The sequence below is a fragment of the Pelophylax lessonae genome (genome assembly GCF_965119305.1).
Source record: "Pelophylax lessonae genome assembly, chromosome: 12".
NCBI classification, from domain to species: Eukaryota; Metazoa; Chordata; class Amphibia; order Anura; family Ranidae; genus Pelophylax; species Pelophylax lessonae.
Genome location: NC_138779.1, coordinates 216183804 through 216206719, shown reverse-complemented (window position 1 = coordinate 216206719; position 22916 = coordinate 216183804). Strand labels below are relative to the sequence as shown.

At 50.3% G+C, this 22916-nt stretch overlaps 1 protein-coding gene across 1 annotated transcript in view; it reads right to left on the bottom strand.

The window, feature by feature from the left end:
• Positions 1-3242: 3242 nt before the first annotated feature.
• KMT2B (lysine methyltransferase 2B) overlaps positions 3243-22916 on the bottom strand; it is an 86462-nt gene continuing 66788 nt past the window's right edge. Inside the window, exons 26-37 of the mRNA XM_082274387.1 lie at positions 21812-21972; positions 20632-20823; positions 19029-20544; positions 15775-15864; positions 15466-15554; positions 15235-15375; positions 15033-15107; positions 13277-13457; positions 13076-13183; positions 5568-5651; positions 5360-5489; positions 3243-3582 (exon numbers count right to left, since the gene is read on the bottom strand). Of these exons, the coding sequence (XP_082130513.1) occupies positions 3307-3582; positions 5360-5489; positions 5568-5651; positions 13076-13183; positions 13277-13457; positions 15033-15107; positions 15235-15375; positions 15466-15554; positions 15775-15864; positions 19029-20544; positions 20632-20823; positions 21812-21972 (3043 nt within the window). The 3' untranslated portion in view covers positions 3243-3306. The remainder of the gene's footprint in view (positions 3583-5359; positions 5490-5567; positions 5652-13075; positions 13184-13276; positions 13458-15032; positions 15108-15234; positions 15376-15465; positions 15555-15774; positions 15865-19028; positions 20545-20631; positions 20824-21811; positions 21973-22916) is intronic.

The window sequence follows — 22916 nt, the reverse complement described above, 5'->3', positions numbered from 1 at the left end:
ACCGCACCATCGGAATGGGGGTGCTGCAGGCCAATAGGCACACTGCAACTCAGGCTGGGACCAGGTCATATATGCCCTCGCGAGACGTTTAACTCACCGACCAGCCCCCGTCCAGTGGGCTATGTCGAGGCCGACCTAGCGCGGGGCTGAGGCCTGCACGTGCTCGCTTGCCAGACTGGCGAGTTCGTAAGGATCTACAATATCCAGTTCGTCACCCAGTCCATTAGTGGATTGCAGTTCTCACAGGACCAGAAAATAAGAGGAAAAAATTCCATTTAATAGGAAAAAATGTTAGCACCGGAGATCCCAAAATGTTAGCACTACGTCCTTACCCCTGATTAAGCAGAAAAACTGAATGCCTATAGCAGAGTGAGGGAGTATATCCCTCTGGGACTGCCCCATAGGCGTGGTAAAGCTTTTTCCTGCCTAGTGTCCTACTCCTGTAGGGGGCAGTATAACCCAAAGTTTAAGAAGATTCTGGAGCTGTGTCTGTCAATGAACAAAAGAGAAATAACTTTTTATATTGCCCAGGTGTACACTTTTAGGCTCCATTCATACTTACCGTAATTGATTTGTCATACAACTCTGGACATCGCAAGCAACCGATTGATCAACTGTCAGCAGCTGGCCGGCAATAGTTAAGGCCCTCCAGATATAGTATGGATATTAAGAGGAATCCCAAACCAAAATGAAAAACCGGTGTAGCCAAATTCTCTTTGAAGAATAGCTGGTTGCTATAGAAGCGGGCTGGCAAGCAACCGATTGATCAACTGTCAGCAGCTGGCCGGCAATAGTTAGGGCCCTTCACATCTAATATGGATATTAAAGCGGAGTTCCAGCCATTTACTCACCTGTCCAACGGTCCAGCGATGCGGCCGCCGGAAGCCTCGATCCTCTCCCTCGGCGCCGGCATCACTGCTGTGGGCACCCGGCTGTTACAGTTTGCGGCTTCACAGCCGGGTACCCACTGCGCATGCGCGAGTCGCGCTGCGCGCCGTGATTGGCCGGCAATCTTCTGGGACCTCTGACGTGTCCCAGAAGATTGCAGGGAGGGAGGGGGAGAGGAGAACTTCCGCTCAGGGCGCCGCGGCGCTCCGAGCGGAAGTGGGAGCGGGTACCTGTCAAAACTAGGTACCCGCTCCCCCCCCCCAAAAAATGACATGCCAAATGTGGCATGTCGGGGGGTCAGGACTCCCTAAAGCGGAAGTTCCACTTTTGGGTGGAACTCCGCTTTAAGAGGAATCCCAAAACAAAATAAACCGGTGTGGCCAAATTCTCTTTGAAGAATAGCTGGTTGCTATAGGAGGAGAGGCTGGTAAGCCAGATGCTGCATCCTTAGCAACTGATTGATCAGCTGCGAATGTAATAGAAAAACGATGGCCGACAATAAATAGTGAAAAAACACAGCGCCCAGGAGGGGGGGTGGGGGTGTTGTCTGTGAGGTACCCCCTAATCCAAACCAGGGCCCTTCAGGTCTAGTATGGATTTTAAGCGGAATCCCAAACCAAAATTAAAACCGTTGTGGCCAAATTCTCTTTGAAGAATAGCTGGTTGCTATAGGAGGAGAGGCTGGTAAGCCAGCTGCTGCATCCTTAGCAACTGATTGATCAGCTGTGAATGTAATAGAAAACGATGGCCGACAATAGTGAAAAACACAGTGGGGGGGGGGGGTGGTCTGTGAGGTACCCCCCAATCCATACCAGGGGCTTCCGTCTTAATTTTGGTTTGAGATTCCGCTTAAGATCCATACTAGATGTGAAGGGCCTTAACTATTGCCGGCCAGCTGCTGACAGTTGATCAATCGGTTGCTTGCCAGCCCGCTCCTATAGCAACCAGCTATTCTTCAAAGAGAATTTGGCTACACCGGTTTTTAATTTTGGTTTGGGATTCCGCTTACAATCCATACTAGACCTGGTGTGCCCACCCCCCCCCCCCCCCCAATTCATACCAGTCCCTTATCCAAGCATGCAGCCCAGAAAAAGGGGGCGTAAATTATGCAATTTCGGAGTCGCGCAAATGTGAATGGAGCCTTATTGTTGATTGGTTACTTGGCTCCTTGACTTTTATGCAATTTCGGAGTCGCGCAAGTGTGAATGGAGCCTTATTGTTGATTGGTTACATGGCTCCTTGACTTTTATGCAATTTCGGAGTCGTGCAAGTGTGAATGGAGCCTTATTGTTGATTGGTTACTCGGCTCCTTGACTTTTCCCCCGGCCCCTGATGCAAGCCAGTAACCCTCTCCTCAGACGCCTGTGGTTGAAAAGCACAGCACCTACACATGGCAAAATGTTTGTTTTATTTAAAATTCTAAACAGAAGGTGAAACAATGAAACATTTTTCCCCCAGCAAGTCCTTAAATAAAAAAAGTGCATAGAAAAAACAATTGTCCTTACAAATTCTTTGTACATTTATTTACACTCTCTCCTCAAGATGCTTGTCTCTTTAACAGACGAGAAATATTCAAAACTTCAATTGCTCTCACCACTCGCTGCTTCGCAAAAAAAAAATATATATATATATTTATATAATAATAAAATAATAATAATAGACGAGGAGAAAGGAAAAAAAAAAAAAAAAATCAAAAAATGGAGTCTGTCTGGTCAAGCTCCACATTTCAAGAAGCTCCGTGTATTCAAGGTGGGTTATTGGTTTAAAAAAAAAAAAAAATATGTTACAAAGCTGACGGAAGCAGGGGAGATGATTTTTGTGTTTTTTTTTTTGTACCCCTTTGCAGGGCTGAGCAGGTTGGTTAGCAGCAAAAGGATTAAAAAATGATTGTCACCCCCAAAACAGTACACATTTTCGTTTTGCTCCCCAATGTTGGGAATAAGCTCTCAGAATGGGAGTGACCATAGACGGCAGGAGATTGATGAGTTAAAAAACGGCAGGGGATGCCCATTGCTTGTTGCGTATTCTGAGCGTCGCTCCTTGTTTTCCACAGCGTTTGTGAGGAAAATGTGAGCTTACGGGGCGAGCGCTAGCAGTTAGCAGCAAGGGAGGGGGGGGGAGGGGGTGGCGGTGTCCAGAGAGGAGACAATTCTTGAAGACCCTGAGAGGAAGGAGAGGTCTGCCCTGTACTCTAATGACGGACAATGCCAGGACAGAGGGTAAAGTGCGACTTCTTGTAATGTTGACCCCTCTCTGCCGAGCAGCGCCATCACCCGAAATCTTGCGTCCGCCGTGGAAGTGCCAGCACCTCCAGACCAGCACTTGCGGCCATGGTTTTTTTTTTTTTTTAAATTTTTATTTATTTTTTAGTTTTTTGTTAAATTTTTTGATTTTTTTTTTTTTTTGGATGTGCCTCGCTCAGTTCAGGAAACGTCGGCACTTTTTGGCACCACAGTTACAGGGCAGCTTGTTGCTGGCGTCCTCGATGGGGAACTTGTAGTCGTAGGTCAGTTCCTCGCCGCGGTAAATGCTGCGAAGGGCGAAGATGACTATATGCTTCTGGCCTTCCACGTGGATGACCCGGGAGTAGCAGTTGGGCTCGCAGGAGTGATTGATGAAACGTGCCGCGTTGCCGTGCATGGTGGCGTCGACCACGTCGAAGTCGTCAATGCGGAACATGTAACATCCAATTCCCTAGAAAGGAGACAAAATTAGGATCAGTGGCAGTTCTGGGGATAAACAAACCCGCAAAATTAGGATCAGTGGCAGTTCTGGGGATAAACAAACCCGCAAAATTAGGATCAGTGGCAGTTCTGGGCATAAACAAACCCGCAAAATTAGGATCAGTGGCAGTTCTGGGCATAAACAAACCCGCAAAATTAGGATCAGTGGCAGTTCTGGGGATAAACAAACCCGCAAAATAATGATCAGTGGCAGTTCTAGTGATAAATAAACCCGCAAAATTATAATCAGTGGCTATTCTGGGGATAAACAAACTCGCAAAATTAGGATCAGTGGCAAATCTGGGGATAAACAAACTGGCAGGGAAGGGGTTAACTTTATTAGAGATCCAGGGGTTAAGTGTGTCCCTAGGGGCGTGCTTCTAACTGTCAAGGGGCGTGGCTTGTGATGTAACCACAGAGACATACGATCCTACATAGCAGGATCGTATGATCTCTGCAGTTACATCAGGGAGAATGACAGGCGGCTGTGTTTACATCAGCCGCCTGCCTTTCTCCCTCTCCAGCGGGAGATCGCGAGTGACCAGCGGACATCGGAGCCGCCTGCCACTCACGCGGGGACCTCAGTGAACAAGCGGGAGCAGGAGTGCGCATCTAGCGGGGCGCGCTCGCCCCCTACAGGCTCCTGGGCGAGCAACGTAGTACTAAGTCACTTTGCCCAGGAGGGGCTGACCGCCGCAGTATATGTACTTGCGGTTAAGGAAGGGTGGGCTCCCTCAAGCCACCTGTCCTCCATCTATCCATCAGAAAACATGTGCTCCCACTGTGGAGACTCTTGAAAGGTAGAGTAATGCCTCGTACACACGCATCGATTATTGGCCGGGAATTTTCGGCCAACGTCCGATCGGCCAATTTTCGGCTTGTTAGTATGATGCTTGCGACAACCGACTCAGACTTTTCGGCCGAAAAAAAGCTGGTGTGCATGCTATAAAATTTTTGTTGGCCGTCAACACAAACGGCCGATTGTTCGTCAGTCAGTACAGATTTCGGCAGACAAAAATCTGATGAGCAAGACTGGGCATGCTCAGAGAAGAAAAAACACACGGAAAGTAAACCAGCACATGACATCACTTCTGAAGTAGAATTTTGTTGGCCGAGAAAATTCGTGTGCAGTCTAGGCACATTCCAACCAACAAAACACAACTTAGGACCAAAGGACGGACAATCGGTCGGCCGATAATCGTTGCGTGTGTACGAGGCATTAGGATCTGCAGATATCAGGGTACCTTGCCATGGCCTGCAGCTTATGCATGCATTTGTAAATGTGTGCAACTAAACCCCTGTTTTTAACGCATATTGTTCGACAGGTTATTCGGTTGGTCACTGGCTGGTTGTAAGTAGTGACTGGAAATCCTCTTGCTTTTTTGATATATGTTTTATTGGACCACGGGCATTCTGGAGCTTGTAGTCCCTGAATGCCTAAAGGCAGGGGTTCCCAAACTATGGCCCTACAGCTGTTGCAGAACTGCACATCCCATGAGGCATTGGAAAACTCTGACATTCACAGACATGACTAGGCATGATGGGAATTGTAGTTCCTGAACAACTGGAGGGCCATAGTTTGGGAATCCCTGGCCTAAGGGATTCAAGTGACCCAATAATAGTATCTACTGACCTCTTCAAGAAGAGGTACCTGTCCTATGTGTTAAATGTCTGTGTGTACAGTGAAGGCTTGAGAAGATGGGCGCATGTTAAAAACAGCACAAGGGCTTCTGGGAAGAGGGCGTTACCTTGCTGTCATAGAATTTCTCCCTCTTGTCAGTCAGCACAGCTCGAATGACGATGCCTGAGTATTCGATGACCATCTCGCCAGCGTCAATGTTCCTCTTACAGAACAGGCCCCTGCCGTGGATAGATGACCTGCAGGAAAGACAGAAGGTGATGGACGAGGCGAAGAAAACTGGATGCCAGCTGATGCCAACCTCTCCTGTCACATACCTGTACACGCCAACAGCCTCTTTGGATGTTTTCTTCAGGTGGCGGAACCTCATTGCCATGGGGAGGTCCAAGCTGGTCGCTCGTCTAAAAAATATTAAAAAAGTAACAATTAATTTTACCCACTTCAGCTCCAGAAGGTTTACCCCCCTTTCATGACCAGGCCACTGTTTGTGATACGGCACTGCGCTAATTTAACTGAAAATTGCGCGGTCGTGCGACATTGTACCCAAATATGATGTCATTTTTTTCTCACAAATAGAGCTTTCTTTTACAAGTTTTTATTGTATAGCAAACGTAAGTGTACAGCACAAACAGAGCTTTCTTTTCATGGTATTTAACCACTTTACCACCGGAGGATTTTGCTGTTTTACGTCTGGGCCACATTTTGCGATTCGGCACTGTGCGACTTTAACTGACAATAGCGCGGTCATGCAACGCCGTCCTTTTTCCCCCCACAAACAGAGCTTTCTTTTGGTGGTATTTGATCACCTGTGCGATTTTTACTTTTTGCGCTATAAACAAAAAAATAGCGACAATTTTGAAAAACAATATTTTTCACATTTTTTTATATGAAATTCCCCCCCCAAAAAAAATGTAAAAATCTAAATTTATAATTTTAGGCCAATTTGTTTTCTGCTACATATTTTTGGTAAAAAAAAAAAAAAAATCGCAATAAGCGTATTTTGGTTTGCGCAAAAATGGATTTTTGTAAGAACTTACCGTAAAATCCTTTTCTCTTAAGCTCATTGACAGACGTAGTCTTCTTGATTCTCAAGAGCTGGGTTATGTTGTCTCCGCAGGAGTAGGACTAGGCAGAATGACAAAACGTTCTGGCTCCACCCTAGGGGGCAGTCCCTGAGGGTATATCCTCCCTCTCTCTGCTACAGGGAATCAGTTCTGTTTAAAGCAGTACAGAGAAATTAACCCAACCCAACTCAATGATAGAGGGGCGGGTACTACGTCTGTCAATGAGCTTAAGAGAAAAGGATTTTACGGTAAGTTCTTACAAAAATCCATTTTTCTCTATCGCTCATTGACAGACGTAGTCTTCTTGATTCTCAAGAGCTGGGACATCCAGAAGCAGTGCCAAAAATGAGGGGTGGGATTGACAAAATCAAATCCAATCTAGTAGGCCCAACCGGTGCCAAACTAGAAGTTTTAAAGGCTCATTATAAACAAAGAATGAGACTAAAGAAAAATTTTCCAACGGAAAAAACCCTCGAGGTAGACCACTGGTCTCCTCAAATTGCGGCCTGCAAAACCTTGCGGCCAAATGAGGCATCAGACGATGCCATTACATCAACTTTATAATGTTTAGAGAAGGTATGCACCGACGACCAGGTAGCCGCCTTGCACACCTGGACCACTGACGCCTGATGGCGAAAGGCCCATGACGCACTAAGTGCCCGAGTGGAGTGCGCCTTAACAGGGAACGGGGGCTCCCGACCCTTAATAGAATAAGCCTGCACTACCGTCTGTCTGATCCATCTGGAAATGGTCGCGGCAGATGCAGGCAACCCCTTTTTGGGTCCATCTGGGATCACAAAAAGTGAATCCGTCTTGTGAAACGAGTCTGTCGTTTTCAAGTATACCCTGATCGCCCGGACCACATCCAAGGAGTGCAAAGCAAATTCCCGAGGATGACTGGGCTTAGGACACAGGGAAGGTAATACAATTTCTTCATTCAGATGAAATTCTGAAACTACTTTTGGTAGGAAGGATGGATTCGGACGAAGAACCACCTTATCTCTATGAACCACCAGATATGGTGAACGACAAGATAATGCGGCCAGTTCTGACACCCTGCGTGCAGAAGTAATAGCCACCAAGAAGGCCACCTTCTGGGACAACGTGGGTAGAGGAATCTCCCTAATATCTTCAAAGGGAGGTTTCTGAAGAACCGACAACACTAAATTAAGATCCCAGGGGGGTAACGGCGCGTGCACTGGCGGAGCCAGATGTCGCACCCCCTGGATGAAATTCCGCACCAAGGAATGAGTAGCCAAAGGCTTCTGAAAGAAGATGGCTAATGCTGAGACCTGACCCTTGATAGTACTCAAGGCCAGTTTCTGCTCAACCCCTTGTTGCAGAAAAGCCAATATTCGACTAATCGAATAAGACCGAGGACGGAACCCCAAAGGTTCACACCATGCAATGTAGGACTTCCATGTGCGATGATAAATCTTTCTGGAAGTCGCTTTCCTTGCTTCAACTAGAGTAGGAATAACTGAAGCTGACAAACCTTTGTCCTTCAGCACCTGGGTCTCAATAGCCAGGCCGTTAAAGCCAGCGATCGTAAAGCAGGATGGAAGATCGGTCCCTGAGACAGTAGATCCTCTCTGAGAGGAAGTCTCCCTGGGACGTCCGCCACCAGTCTGACCATGTCGGCGTACCAAGCTCGACGAGGCCAGTCCGGAGCTACCAGGATTACTGGGATTCCTTCCTCCTCTATCCTGCGAAGAAGTCTTGGCAGTAACGCGAGAGGAGGGAAGGCATATATTAGCTGGTATTGCCCCCACGGGGCGATCAGTGCGTCTGCGGTTTCTGCTAGAGGATCGCGGGAGCGAGCCACGAATCTCTGAACTTTCCTGTTGAATCGTGATGCCAACAGATCCACATCCGGGGTGCCCCACCGTAGGCACAACTGGTGGAAAACGTCTGGATGGAGGGACCATTCCCCCTGATCCAGGGTCTGACGGCTGAGATAATCTGCCTGCCAATTCTCCACCCCCGGAATGAACACCGCAGAGATTGCTGGAACAAATCGTTCCGCCCAGCGAAGAATGCAAGCCACTTCTTTGGCCGCTCGGACACTCTTGGTGCCCCCCTGATGATTGACATAAGCCACGGCCGTGGCATTGTCCGACTGGATCCGAACCGGGCTGCCCTGAAGCTGCTCGGTCCAGTGAATCAGACAAAGTCTGATCGCTCTCAGTTCCAATACATTTATCGGTAATCTGGATTCTTCCGGGGACCAAAGTCCCTGGACAGATAACTGACCAAGAATTCCTCCCCATCCGGATAGACTGGCATCCGTGGTCACTATCGCCCAATATATTGGCAGAAATGACTTTCCCTGGCTGAGCATTGGAGACCGAAGCCACCAAACCAGAGACTCTCTGGTCTGTTTGCTCAATCGTATCTGATTGTCCAGGGATTCCGGATTCCGATTCCATCTGAGAAGAATCTCTTGCTGAAGAATTCGGGTATGGGACTGGGCAAATGGGACTGCTTTGAATGAAGCCACCATCAACCCCAGAACCCTCATGCAAGTCCGAAGGGAAGACCAGCTGTTGGACAGTAACAACTGGACTGCTGATTGAATCTTTCGAAGTTTCCCTACCGGAAGAAACACTCTTGTCCTGACTGTGTCTAGAATTAGACCCAGATATTCGAGCCTCTGGGTGGGAACCAGAAAAGACTTTTGCTGGTTCACCAGCCACCCGAATTCCTGTAAAGAAATCATAGTAATTCCTATGTTTTGTAGCAAGGTCTGAGGAGACTCTGCATGAAGCAGAAGATCGTCTAGGTAACCTAGAATCGATATACCTCTTTGGCGCAGAAGTGCCAACATTGGGGCCAACACTTTTGTGAAGACCCGCGGAGCCGTGGCGAGACCGAAAGGTAACGCCACAAACTGATAGTGGTTCTCCTCTACGGAAAAGCGTAGAAAACGCTGATGTCCTGCGAAAATGGGATTGTGAAGATAGGAGTCCTTGATGTCTATGGACGCTAGGACATCCCCTGGATGCAGGAAGGCTGCTACCGTGTGAATGGACTCCATTCTGAATCTTCTTATGTTGACGAAAGAATTGAATGCTCTTAAGTCCAGAATTGGACGCACTTTGCCCTCTTTCCTGGGTATTGTAAACAGGTTTGAATAAAACCCTTGAAACCGTTATGTCCAAGGAACGTGGACTACCACTCCTTGTTGTAGTAGATCTGTGACTGCTCTCCGCAGATCTTCTAGACGATCCGGAGATAGTCGGATATCCGGGAACCGGCGAAGACGTCCCCCCACCCCAGTTATGGGTGGGGGCGCACCTTCAGGCTTTGGATGGTTTATCTTCAGGTCTGGAGGGGGCGGGCTTTTGGTTGCCCGACCAACGACCCCTGACGCCTCCTGTAGGAACCTTGGAGGACTTAGTTTTTTCACCCGCTGGACGAAAAAACCTCTTGTGAGCAGAAAAAGAAGGCCCTCGTCTTTGACGAGTTCCTCTACCTTTAAAATTTTGCGGTAAAAAGGTGCTTTTTCCACCGGTGAGATCCTTACACCATATCGAACCGACAGGCACCCTCTCTTCATAATACCCTCTCCACCGAGGTGGGGGTTTGTGGACGCCTCGACCCTCTGGTCCTGGCGTCCAAGCGAGCTTTTAACTCGCAAAGTCAGTCCCTTTACTGGGACTCCGTCGCGGCCGACTCAGCGCACTGGTCTGCACGCGCTTTTAGGCAGAAACCGGGGTGACCACTGGATCTCACATCCAGCCCGTCGCCCGGCCCCGCATACTTACTTGAATATGTCGCGGCCGACCAAGCGCAATGCCTGGTCTGCACGCGCTCGTAGGCCGGCTGGGGTGACCACAAGTGTCGCCCAGTCCGGCATTTTTGCTTGAAGATCTCACAGGAAAAAAACACTGGAGAAAACTACCTAAAAAAAAATGTCTTTTTCTTAAAGAAAAAAAGTCTTGCCAGGACCAAAAGATCCCAGCAAGGAACTTAGGTCCTTACTCCTGACTAGACAGAAAAAAACTGATTCCCTGTAGCAGAGAGAGGGAGGATATACCCTCAGGGACTGCCCCCTAGGGTGGAGCCAGAACGTTTTGTCATTCTGCCTAGTCCTACTCCTGCGGAGACAACATAACCCAGCTCTTGAGAATCAAGAAGACTACGTCTGTCAATGAGCGATAGAGAAAAGTTATTGCGTTTACTAAGGGAAAGATTGTCGTTTTTGGTGTAGAGTAATGGCGGCAATCTGCGATTTTTTTTGCGGGTCTGCGACATTGCGGCGGACAGATCGGACCCTTGACTGACATTTTTGACACTTTTGGGGTTACCAGTGACATTACTACAGTAATCAGTGCTATAAATATGCACTGTTACTGTAAAATTACACTGGCAGGGAAGGGGTTAATTTTATTGGAGAGGGAGGGGTTAATGTATGCCTGGTGCTTACTGACGTGTGTGGGGGGAGGGGACTATGTGACACAGGGACAGATCGCAGGTTCAACTATGCTGAACCCTGCAATCTGACCCTGCCTGTCACTTAGGAGATCCGCCCACTTTGTTTACACAAGCGGACGGATCTCCACACTCGATCCCCGACGATCGGGGAAGAGCGGCGGTGATCACCCCCTCTCCTCCCCTGGCCCGACTCCCGCTGTGACTGAATACAGCGGGAGAGAGCCTCCGGTGGCGCGCGTGCGCCGCAGTGAGATGTCTGGTGACGTAGGTCTACGTCGCCAGACGTTATCGAGCCACTTTGCCGCAGTAGAGCTCGAGTGAGCAGTGGTAAAGTGGTTAATCACCTCTGCAGTTATTTTTTGTGCTATAAACAAAAAAAGACCGACCATTTGAGAAAAAAAAAAAAAATAATATTTGTTTTCTGCTATAAAATATATCCAATTTAAAAAAAAAAATCTAATTTTCATCAATTCAAGCCAAAATTTATTCTGCTACATATTTTTGGTAAAAAAAAAAAAAAATCCCAATAAGCGTATATTGATTGGTTTGCGCAAAAATTATCGCGTCTACAAACTAGGGGATAGATTTATGGATTTTTATTTTTACTAGTAATGGCGGCGATCAGCGACTTATTGTGGGACTGTGACATTGTGGCGGACAAATCTGACACTTATACGGTGTTCTGTGCTACAAATATATAATGTCACTGTACTGACACTGACGGGGTTATCAAGGGCGATCAAAGGGTTAAATGTGTTTCTAGGGAGTGCTTGCTAACTGTGGGAAGGCAGAGATCCGTGATGCTGCTTTGTAAGAACGGGCGGCGGGAGGAGACATCCCTCCCCCCCCTCCCACCGCCTTCTGGTGCTTCTACCGGCTCGCCCGTGTGATCGGCGAGCTGTAGAAGGAATCGGCTGCTGGTGGAAGTACATCATAGAGACTGGCGATGACCAGATGGTCCCCGGCAGTGTCTGACTCTTGGTGGCCCGGGTGCGACGTGATGACGTCATGCCCGGCCTGGCAGTCCTCAATACTGCTGTAATTGCGGCTGGACAGCCAAGATCGTTTTTTTATTTATTTTTTTTTTTTATTTCAGGCTTTCCAGCCTGTAGGAGAAATCTGCAGTCTTATTGACCCCAGATCTCTCCATAAAGAGGACCTGTCATTCACTATTCCTATTACAAGGGATGTTTACATTCCTTGTAAAAGGAATAAAAGCGATTAAAAAAAAAAAAAAGTTAAAGTTTAACCGGTTGCCGACCGCAGCACGACTATATACGGCGGCGGTCAGCCCCGGCCAGGCAAAGTGACGTATATATACGTCACTAGCCTGTCACTTGCTTGGGAGCCAATAGCGGGCAAGCGCGCTCCTGCCCCCTTCCCCAGCAAGTCCGTGCGTGTGACCGGTGGACCCGATGTCCGCCGGTCACTTGGCGATCGTCGGTGCAGAGGGAGAAAGGCAGGCAGCTGATGTAAACAAAGCCGCCTGTCATTCTCCTCTGTGTAGAAATAGTGATCATACGGTTCTACTATGTAGGACCGTTGATCACTGTTCCTACAGCTCAAGCCACAGCCAATCACAGTTAGAATCACGCCCCTAGGGACACACACAGCCCCTCCCTCTCAAAAAAGTTAACCCCTTCACTGCCAGTGTCATTTTTACAGTAACAGTGCATATGCATAGCAATGTCACTGGTAGCCCCAAAAAAGTGTCAAAAATGTCAGTCAAGGGTCCGATCTGTCCGCCGCAATGTCGCAGTCCCGGAGAAAAAAAAAAAAAAAAAATCGCAGATCGCCGCCATTACGCGTTAAAAAAAAAAAAAAACACCAAAAATGACAGAAATCTTTCCCTTAGTTAGTAAACGCAATAACTTTTGCGCAAACCAATCAAAATACGCTTATTGTGATTTTTTTTTTTACCAAACATATGTAGCAGAAAACAAATTGGCCAAAAATTGAAAAAAAATTAGATTTTTACATTTTTTTGGGGGGGAATTTCAGATAAAAAAATGTTAAAAATATTTTTTCAAAATTTACGCTATTTTTTTGTTTATAGCGCAAAAAGTAAAAAAAAAAAAAAAAAAAAAAAAAAAAAAAAAAAAAAAAAAATCGCACAGGTGATCAAATACCACCAAAAGAAAGCTCTGTTTGTGGGAAAAAAAGGACGTAAATTTCGTTTGGGTACAGCGTCGCACGGCTGCGCAATTGTCAGTTAAAGTCGCACAGTGCTGAATCGCAAAAAGTGGCCTGGACGCAAGACCGCAAAATCCTCCGGTGGTAAAGTGGTTAATATCTGTGTATGATAGAAATACAAGTTGTGTTACCTGGTGGACTTCAGCTGCACTTCCTCTTCCTCCTCCTCGTACGCACATAACTCCGGCAGCGTGCGGTGCTGAGAGGCCAGGAAATTGAACATGTCAAAAGTACTTTTCCTACAAGAGACGACATCATGGCCGGTCATAAAAGCAGCAACACCCAAACTGTCCACTAGGTGGGCACCTCACAGAACAGAATGCTACACCAACCTGACATAGAACTCGCTGCGAGCGCAGCCCGTCGTGTTCACCAAAAACTCTTCCTCATCCACCTCCTGGGGGTGGAAATGGAATTTGTACCCCCGGCAGCGCTCAGCGCCAGTCAGCTGTTCCAGCAGGAAAAGTACAGCGTCGTGCTGAACCCCCAACATCCGCGCTCCGCTCAGACCGGCTGCAGAGAAAATACTAGCATTAATCGCACAGAATTGTACCAAGCAGATTCCTTAAGGAATATTCCACTCTGCTGTAGATTTATCCATGCAGTTGTGCTCTCTCACGAAATACATTCCCTCAACAGATTTTTCACATCCCCCCCAGGAATTTTATGGTCACCAATCTGGGGCCCGGGGGCCCTATGCTTGCCTCTTATCTGGCCCTTGGGGCACATTTCATCCACAGATTCCAACGATGGGGCACTATTCCTCCCACAGACACCAATGATGGGGCACTATTCCTCCCACTGACACCAATGATGGGACACTATTCCTCCCACTGACACTAATGATGGGGCACTATTCCTCCCACTGACACCAATGATGGGGCACTATTCCTCCCCACTGACACCAATGATGAGGCACTATTCCTCCCACTGACACCAATGATGAGGCACTATTCCTCCCACTGACACCAATGATGGGGCACTATTCCTCCCACTGACACCAATGATGGGGCACTATTCCTCCCACTGACACCAATGATGGGGCACTATTCCTCCCACTGACACCAATGATGAGGCACTATTCCTCCCACTGACACCAATGATGGGGCACTATTCCTCCCACTGACACCAATGATGAGGCACTATTCCTCCCACTGACACCAATGATGGGGCACTATTCCTCCCACTGATACCAATGATGGGGCACTATTCCTCCCACTGACACCAAGGATGGGGCACTATTCCTCCCACTGACACCAATGATGGGGCACTATTCCGTCCCACTGACACCAATGATGGGGCACTATTCCGTCCCACTGACACCAATGATGGGGCACTATTCCTCCCACTGACACCAATGATGGGGCACTATTCCTCCCACTGACACCAATGATGGGGCACTATTCCTCCCACTGACACCAATGATGGGGCACTATTCCCCCCACTGACCCCAATGATGAGGCACTATTCCTCCAACTGACACCAATGAGGCGGCACTACTCCTCCCAAGCTATGCTGTACCCAAACAAAATTTATATCATTTTTTCACACAAATAGTGTTTTCTTACGGTGGTATCTGATCACCACTGGGTTTATTATATAAATGAAGAAAGACTGACAATTGAACCACTTGCCGACCGCCCCATGCAGATTTACTGCGGCAGGGCGGCTCGGCTGCACATAATCACGTAGATCTATGTGCACGTGGTGACAGCCGTAGCCAGATCCCGCTGTCACTGAACACAGCTCTGTGTGGTTTACATTTACAAAGCTGTGTTCAGGGGAAGTTCAGAGCCGTTCAATGGGTGGCGGCGGCCAATCGTGGGCCGGGACCCGTTCAATGGGTGCCGGTGGACAATCGTTGGCCGGGACCCGTTCAACGGGTGCCGGCGGCCAATCGTTGGCCGGGACCCGATGAAAGGCATGTGGTGTGACGAATCACAGCACAGCAGAGCCGGGCCGGCAGGCGCGCAGACCACAGAGAAGGTACATGACCCGGTGCAGAGGCCACATTGCCGCCGTACATTCTTGTGATGCGGTCAGCAAGCGGATAGAAGTACAGTCTTATGGAAAGAAGCCTGTTCTTACCAGAGAAGGAGAGCTGTCTGAGTCTTGCCACACTTCGAGCTTCTTGTACCTTTTCCACTACAGCCTTCCATGCACCTGTACAACAGGAACACACTTAGATTACACTATAACAAAGGATTGGGGTGTTTGTTAAGAATATTTAGCTATATCGTGAAAGCATGAAGAATCCAGCATGCCCAGTGTGGCAGGAAGGGGCGTTTACCTTCAGCGCTGTCAGACTGCGTATAGAAGCCGTCTTCACTGATGATCTCGAATCGCAGATGCGGCCTGGACTTCTTGGGTAACAAGTTCTCCTTCTCCTCAAGAAAACGTTCTTCAAAGTCCTCGAAGCTGGGAGAGAAACCTGCGAGGAATTAAGAGGAACAAGACTCGTCATAACGCTGATTCACCAAGTCGGCAAGATATAGCACAGGAGTGCAGTTCCTATCAGTACCAGCAGGGGACTCTGAGCACGGAGATTCTTGGGGCGAATCTAGAGAAGTGTCTTCTGTTTTCATATCCACCGTCAGATCTAAATAAATCCTGGGAGGCAAAAAAAAAAAAAAAACAAGAGGGGGTTAGTGACAATCCACCTTTATGAAAAAAAAGTAGGACACAAAAAAAAATCAGTAAACCCAAATCATTTATGAGATCAGTGTTGCTGCAATTAGGCCTGCAGAGCATTGCACCCACAGTCAGTGTTTCGTGGCTGCACTTCAGATTTTTTTTGTAAAGTCCCCCCCAGCCTCAAGTCCATACTCACTCGCCATCCAAACTTAGCTCATCTTCATCCATGGATTCGGGATCCACAAACTCTTTGAACATTGACGTTTTGATCCGATTCCGTCTTGACCTAACACAGGAGGGGAAAAAATAAGATGCTGAAATCCAACAGCTAAAACAAAAAATCTCTTTATAGAGAATAAAGATGAAGGTGGAGTGAGGGAAGAGAGAAGCAAATGGGGGGGGGGGGGGGAGGGCAGAGCGAGTCACGATAGGAGTGGGGAGGGGGCACAGAGCGAGAGGGAGAGCGGGAGCGAGGGGGCACAGAGCGAGAGCGAGAGCGAGGGGGCACAGAGCGAGAGGGAGAGCGAGAGCGAGGGGGCACAGAGCGAGAGGGAGAGCGAGAGCGAGGGGGCACAGAGCGAGAGGGAGAGCGAGAGCGAGGGGGCACAGAGCGAGAGGGAGAGCGAGAGGGAGAGCGAGGGGGCACAGAGCGAGAGGGAGAGCGAGAGGGAGAGCGAGAGCGAGGGGGCACAGAGCGAGAGGGAGAGCGAGGGGGCACAGAGCGAGAGGGAGAGCGAGAGCGAGATCGAGGGGGCACAGAGCGAGAGGGAGAGCGAGATCGAGGGGGCACAAAGCGAGAGGGAGAGCGAGATCGAGGGGGCACAGAGCGAGAGGGAGAGCGAGATCGAGGGGGCACAGAGCGAGAGGGAGAGCGAGAGGGAGAGCGAGAGCGAGGGGGCACAGAGCGAGAGGGAGAGCGAGAGCGAGGGGGCACAGAGCGAGAGGGAGAGCGAGAGCGAGATCGAGGGGGCACAGAGCGAGAGGGAGAGCGAGATCGAGGGGGCACAGAGCGAGAGGGAGAGCGAGATCGAGGGGGCACAGAGCGAGAGGGAGAGCGAGATCGAGGGGGCACAGAGCGAGAGGGAGAGCGAGATCGAGGGGGCACAGAGCGAGGGGGCACAGAGCGAGGGAGAGCGAGAGCGAGGGGGCACAGAGCGAGGGGGCACGAGAGCGAGGGGGCACGAGAGCGAGGGGGCACAGAGCGAGGGGGCACAGAGCGAGGGGGCACAGAGCGAGGGGGCACAGAGCGAGGGGGCACAGAGCGAGGGGGCACAGAGCGAGGGGGCACAGAGCGAGGGGGCACAGAGCGAGAGCGAGGGGGCACAGAGCGAGAGCGAGGGGGCACAGAGCGAGAGCGAGGGGGCACAGAGCGAGAGCGAGGGGGCACAGAGCGAGAGCGAGGGGGCACAGAGCGAGAGCGAGGGGGCACAGAGCGAGGGGGCACAGAGCGAGAGCCAGGGGGCACAGAGCGAGAGCCAGGGGGCACAGAGCGAGAGCCAGGGGGCACAGAGCGAGGAGAGGGAGCGAGAGGGAGAGCGAGAGGGAGAGCGAGAGGGAGAGCGAGGGGGCACAGAGCGAGGGGGAGAGAGCGAGAGGGAGAGCGAGGGGGAGGGGGGAGAGAGAAGGGGAGGGGGGGAGAGAGGGAGGGAGAGAGAAGGGGAGGGAGCGAGCGAGAGCAGGAGCGAGGGGGAGAGGGAGGGGGAGAGAGAGCGAGAGGGAGGGGGGAGAGAGCGAGAGGGAGGGGGGAGAGAGCGAGAGGGAGGGGGGAGAGAGCGAGAGGGAGGGGGGAGAGAGCGAGAGGGAGGGGGGAGAGAGCGAGAGGGAGGGGGGAGAGAGCGAGAGGGAGGGGGGAGAGAGCGAGAGGGAGGGGGGAGAGATCGAGAGGGAGGGGGGAGAGATCGAGAGGGAGGGGGGAGAGATCGAGAGGGAGGGGGAGCAGGAGCGAGAGGAAGGGGGAGCAGGAGCGAGAGGAAGGGGGAGAGGGAGCGAGAGGGAGCGAGAGGGAGCGAGAGGGAGGGGGGAGAGAGCGAGAGGGAGGGGGAGAGGGAGCGAGAGGGAGGGGGGAGAGGGAGGGGGGGGAGAGAGGGAGGGGGGAGGGAGGGGGGAGAAGGAGGGGGGAGAGGGAGGGGGGAGAGGGAGCGAGAGGGAGGGGGGAGAGGGGAGAGAGAGCGAGAGAGAGAGAGCGAGAGAGAGAGAGCGGGGGAGAGAGAGCGAGAGAGAGAGAGCGGGGGAGAGAGAGCGGGAGAGAGAGAGCGAGAGAGAGAGAGAGCGGGGGAGAGAGAGCGGGGGAGAGAGCGGGAGAGAGAGCGGGAGAGAGAGCGGGAGAGAGAGAGCGGGGGAGAGAGAGCGGGGGAGAGAGAGCGGGGGAGAGAGAGCGAGAGAGAGAGAGCGGGGGAGAGAGAGCGAGAGAGAGAGAGAGCGGGGGAGAGAGAGCGGGGGAGAGAGAGCGGGGGAGAGAGAGCGGGGGAGAGAGAGCGGGGGAGAGAGAGCGGGGGAGAGAGAGCGAGAGAGAGAGCGAGAGAGAGAGCGAGAGAGAGAGCGAGAGAGAGAGAAAGGGGGAGAGAGAGCGAGAGAGAGAGAAAGGGGGAGAGAGAGCGAGAGAGAGAGAAAGGGGGAGAGAGAGCGAGAGAGAGAGAAAGGGGGAGAGAGAGCGAGAGAGAGAGAAAGGGGGAGAGAGAGCGAGAGAGAGAGAAAGGGGGAGAGAGAGCGAGAGAGAGAGAAAGGGGGAGAGAGAGCGAGAGAGAGAAAGGGGGAGAGAGAGCGAGAGAGAGAAAGGGGGAGAGAGAGCGAGAGAGAGAGAGAGAAAGGGGGAGAGAGAGCGAGAGAGAGAGAGAGAAAGGGGGAGAGAGAGCGAGAGAGAGAGAGAGAAAGGGGGAGAGAGAGAGAAAGGGGGAGAGAGAGCGAGAGAGAGAAAGGGGGAGAGAGAGCGAGAGAGAGAAAGGGGGAGAGAGAGCGAGAGAGAGAAAGGGGGAGAGAGAGCGAGAGAGAGAGAAAGGGGGAGAGAGAGCGAGAGAGAGAGAGAAAGGGGGAGAGAGAGCGAGAGAGAGAAAGAGGGAGAGAGAGCGAGAGAGAGAAAGGGGAGAGCAAGAGGGGGAGAGAGAGCGAGGGGGAGAGAGAGCGAGAGGGAGAGAGCGCGACAAAGAGCAAAAAAAAAAAAAAAAGGGTGTTGAAAGTCAGAAATCTATGAAATCAGATCAGCATTTTTTGGACCGTGTCAGAGTTTCCATCAGGACGCCGACTCCTCCTCCCACCCCCCCCCCCCCCCAAGCCTATGAAAATGCAGAAGCAAGGGTCGAACGCACCCCTCAGTGAACTCTGAATGACGTCGGGGGCGTCTCAAAACAGAAGTGAAAAGCATTCAGCAACCGCCCATCGACCTCCCCATTAAAGGAGAAGTGCACTTTATAAACACACACACACACACACACACACACACACTTGGGCCCGTACCTTGTTGTGGTCACCGTCTCAGAGACACAGTTGATAGCGATGGGCATGATGGCATCCGGGTCGAATTCTTCCAGTTTATCCAACGTTTCCAATTTGGGCTTCTTTTTGGGAGAGATGTTGTTGGGCACAGGACAGGGTCTCTTAGTGGCTTGCTGGATCAGTTGGTTCTTAGGGGGAGCTGGCTGTATCAGGGGTAGCTGCATTGGGGCTTGCATCTGTGGGGGTACCTGGGTCTGGAGCGGGGAGGGGGCAACGCTCAGGAGTCCTGTGTTGACGGGAACACCCTGCAGGAGACAGGTTTGGGGGAGACCAGTGAGGGTGGGGGCCATCATGGTTGGAGCCCCCAAAGTCAGCTGCCCGGTACCTTGTACCATGTTCAACATTGGGAGCACCCGTAGTGTAATCGCTGGGCTGCCTGAGGGAGTCGCTTGAAGGAAAACAGCGCCTATGTTCTGGGTGGGAGCAGAGGACGTAGAAGACAAAAGGGGGTTAGTAGTCTGAGGAAGACAAGCGATCGGAGTTTTGTGGGTGGGTTTTGGGGCGACCTTGCTATTAGGCCTCAAAATGGGGTGCTTGATGACCGAGTGAGAGTCGGTATTTGTCCCTTCTTGAAGCTGCTTAAGGTGCCCCATAGGGTCCAAGCTGTCATCTTGAACAGCAATGATCTGACCAGTGTTCTTGTTCACCAATAAAAACTTAGAGGTGGGTTTGCTCACAGGTCCATTAGGAGTTATGGGAAGGAGAGGGCGACACACCCTTTGCACTTGAGGCGGGTCCCTGAGCGGAGGAGGTCCTTGAGAGGACTGGTAGCTTACACAATCTGTACCATTGGACAGCGAGACAGCGGCGCTCCCATTCTGCGTGACGGGAGAGGTGGAGGCCATCGGAGACAGCACCCTCTCCTGCTGCTGGGTGGCATGGTCCGTGTCATCGCCGCTTTTTAAGACAAAGTCAACAATTTCAGAAGGCAGGTGGGACGGCGTTTTGCTGCTGCTCAGAGGGCCGTTGTGGCTCTGCGGAGTGTCCTCGCTGTCCGTGCTGTCGTGAATACCGTCCAGCTGTTCGATGCGACCGGGCGGTGTGGACAAGAGGGGACTGAAAGGTTCGTTAGATACCACTGTCCGCGTCAACCCATAATACTGCTCTCCGGGCTCCTCCTCCGAACTGCTCGCCCCATCCTGCTCATCGGCCGGTACCTCAGTACCAACCAAAAGTTCAGCACCACACTGCAAAGGTCCAGTGACCAGTTCGCTGTCCAAAGAGGACAACACCTCCATGTCAGTCAAGAGCTGTGAGGGCGCCTCAGAGGAAGAATGCTTTGCGAGAGGTGAAGACGTTGTGGAAGATGTAGGGCTTGCTGAATCCCGGGAAACCCGAGCTGAAGACTGTCGGGTCATCCGAGGGGAATATGGTGGTGGTGCAGGCGCCGGCGGTCTCCGGGTTCTGCGAAGGGGTGTAACTTCATGATCGCTGACCGTCAAGATATGATGGGATAGAGAAGATGACGATGGACTCCCTGAAAAGAAATAAGAGATGAGCACAACCAGAAAGAATCCAATAATAATAAAAGATTGAGATGTCGAGTTTGTTCAGCACCACTCACCTGGAGAAGGAAGCGGGCGAGAAAAGCCCCCAAGGGGTTTTCGGGAAGGAGAGTAGTTTGGCATTTTTATCCTGGCACCTGAGAATGAACGGGGAGCAGTCGCAGTAGTGATGGGCTCAGGAGGCGGCCGGTGGGGGAGTGAAAGGGCTTCTGGAGTCGAAGGGGTGGGGCCAGGAACGGCTTCTGCAATTCCTGGGGTGGGAAAGAAGAGTATTAACCACTTTAAGACCGGGCCTTTTACTGACACAAGTTAAAAATCTTTTTTTTTTACTAGAAAATTACTTCGGAACCCCCAAACATAATACAGGTATACCCCGTTTTAAGTACACTCACTTTACATACACTCGCGAGTACGGACACAGCCTGGTCAGCTTGGCATGGCACTACTCCCGGTTTTTAACTTTGGTGTCTATGGGAAATCTTGGTCAGCTTGATAACAAACTTAGGGAGCACCAAGAGGGGACCCAGGACTACAACATATCCTATTTTTGGCCGGCCAGCTTGCCAAGGTAATCTACCATATCATAGTCCTGGATCCCCTTAACATGCTCCCCAAGCTTGGTGTCCTTGTCAGCAGTGCCATGTCAAGCTGACCAAGATTTCCTATGGAGCTAGTGTATTTACATGCATTGAGAAATGAAAAAATGTATTGCTTCACTTTTAAGTACATTTTCATTTTACATACATGCTCCGGTCCCATTGTGTACTTAAAAGTGGAGTATGCCTGTATATATTTTTTTTTTAGCAGAGACGGCGAACCTTGGCACCCCAGATGTTTTGGAACTACATTTCCCATGATGCTCAACTACAATGCAGAGTGCATGAGAATAATGGGAAATGTAGCTCCAAAACCTCTGGGGTGCCAAGGTTTGCCATCACTGCCCTAGAGAATAAAATGGAGATCATTGCAATATTTTTTATTACACCGTATTTGCGCAGCGGTCTTACAAACACTAATTTTTTTAGGAAAGAATACACTTTTCTGAATTAAAAATGAAAAAAGAAAACAGTAAAGTTAACCCAATTTTTTTTCTATAATGTGAAAGATAATGTTACGCTGAGTAAATAGATACCAAACATGTCATGCTTCAAAATTGCCCACGCTTGTGGAATGGCCAATTACCACCCAATGCCTTCTGGATCTCTATTGTTCCCATATACCTGTGTTATGTCACCTTACCTGGGGGATGTCCAGGACTATGGACGATCGTCCTGTTGACAAAATGAGCTTCCTCTCCGTCAGATAACATGTCACCTTCTTTTGGGCGATGTTCGACGACCCTGCATTTGTACCAGCAGCGGCGGCGAGCATCCAGGGTGCTCCAGTATAAGCGCGAACACCTGAAAGACATTTCCAGCGCTGTAAGAGGAAAATCTCAGCACAGATCTTGTAATTACAAAACGGATTTCTCAGACTGCAAATGAAGAAATCAGCTATCTGGAGACAAGCTCATCGATGGGGACATTGCTTATAAACTTTCCTATATTCCTCTGTAGTACACCGGTGACACCTAGTGGCAGCATGGCATAACTATTAATTGTTTTTTAAAGCAGACATCTAAACTGCTTATTTTTTGCTTTTTGTGGTTACTCATTATCCTCCGATCAACATGTCAATTCCTTCAGCCTTGGGAGGGATCCTTGGAGGAGTTATGCAAATATCAAAATGCCTCGATGGACAGCATCAGTCTGGGCGAGTTGGGTGTTCTTAGCCATTTGCATGCAGACCACCCTATTTAAAAATCACGTCATGCTGAGCCTTCATGATTAGAAGACCTTAAATCCAATGAATGAAAGGGGAAGGCCAGAGAAGAAAAAGCTGCATGTACCCCCCAGCCAGGAAAAGAGGCGGGGCTCTAGCTGAATTGCTGCAGCTTCTAATGCACACTGTGAGAAGCTCAGTGCCCAGATAAAGACATTTCAGTTCAGGAGAAGAGCCGGTACAACTGTGCAAGGCTGAAGGGAAGGATGGATACCTGGGGCTTAAAGTGGATCCTAAAAGGTAATATTTAAAAAAAAAAAAAAAACTTACAAGCAGGCTATTTAACTCGGAAGAGACAAGCAAGCTCAGTTTACATTGCAGGTATGTCATTCTGCAGGAGCCAATCAAAGCAGCTGGAGGATGACACCCAGAACAAGATGGAGAGAAGATCCTGGCGATGTAGAGGGACCCCTCATGGAGGAAATTAGTATTGTGACTATTTCCGCTTTAACCTCTTCCTGCCAGCCATGCGCATTTATGCAGCCTCTCAGCGGGTGGATATTTAATGCTGAGAGGCGCCATA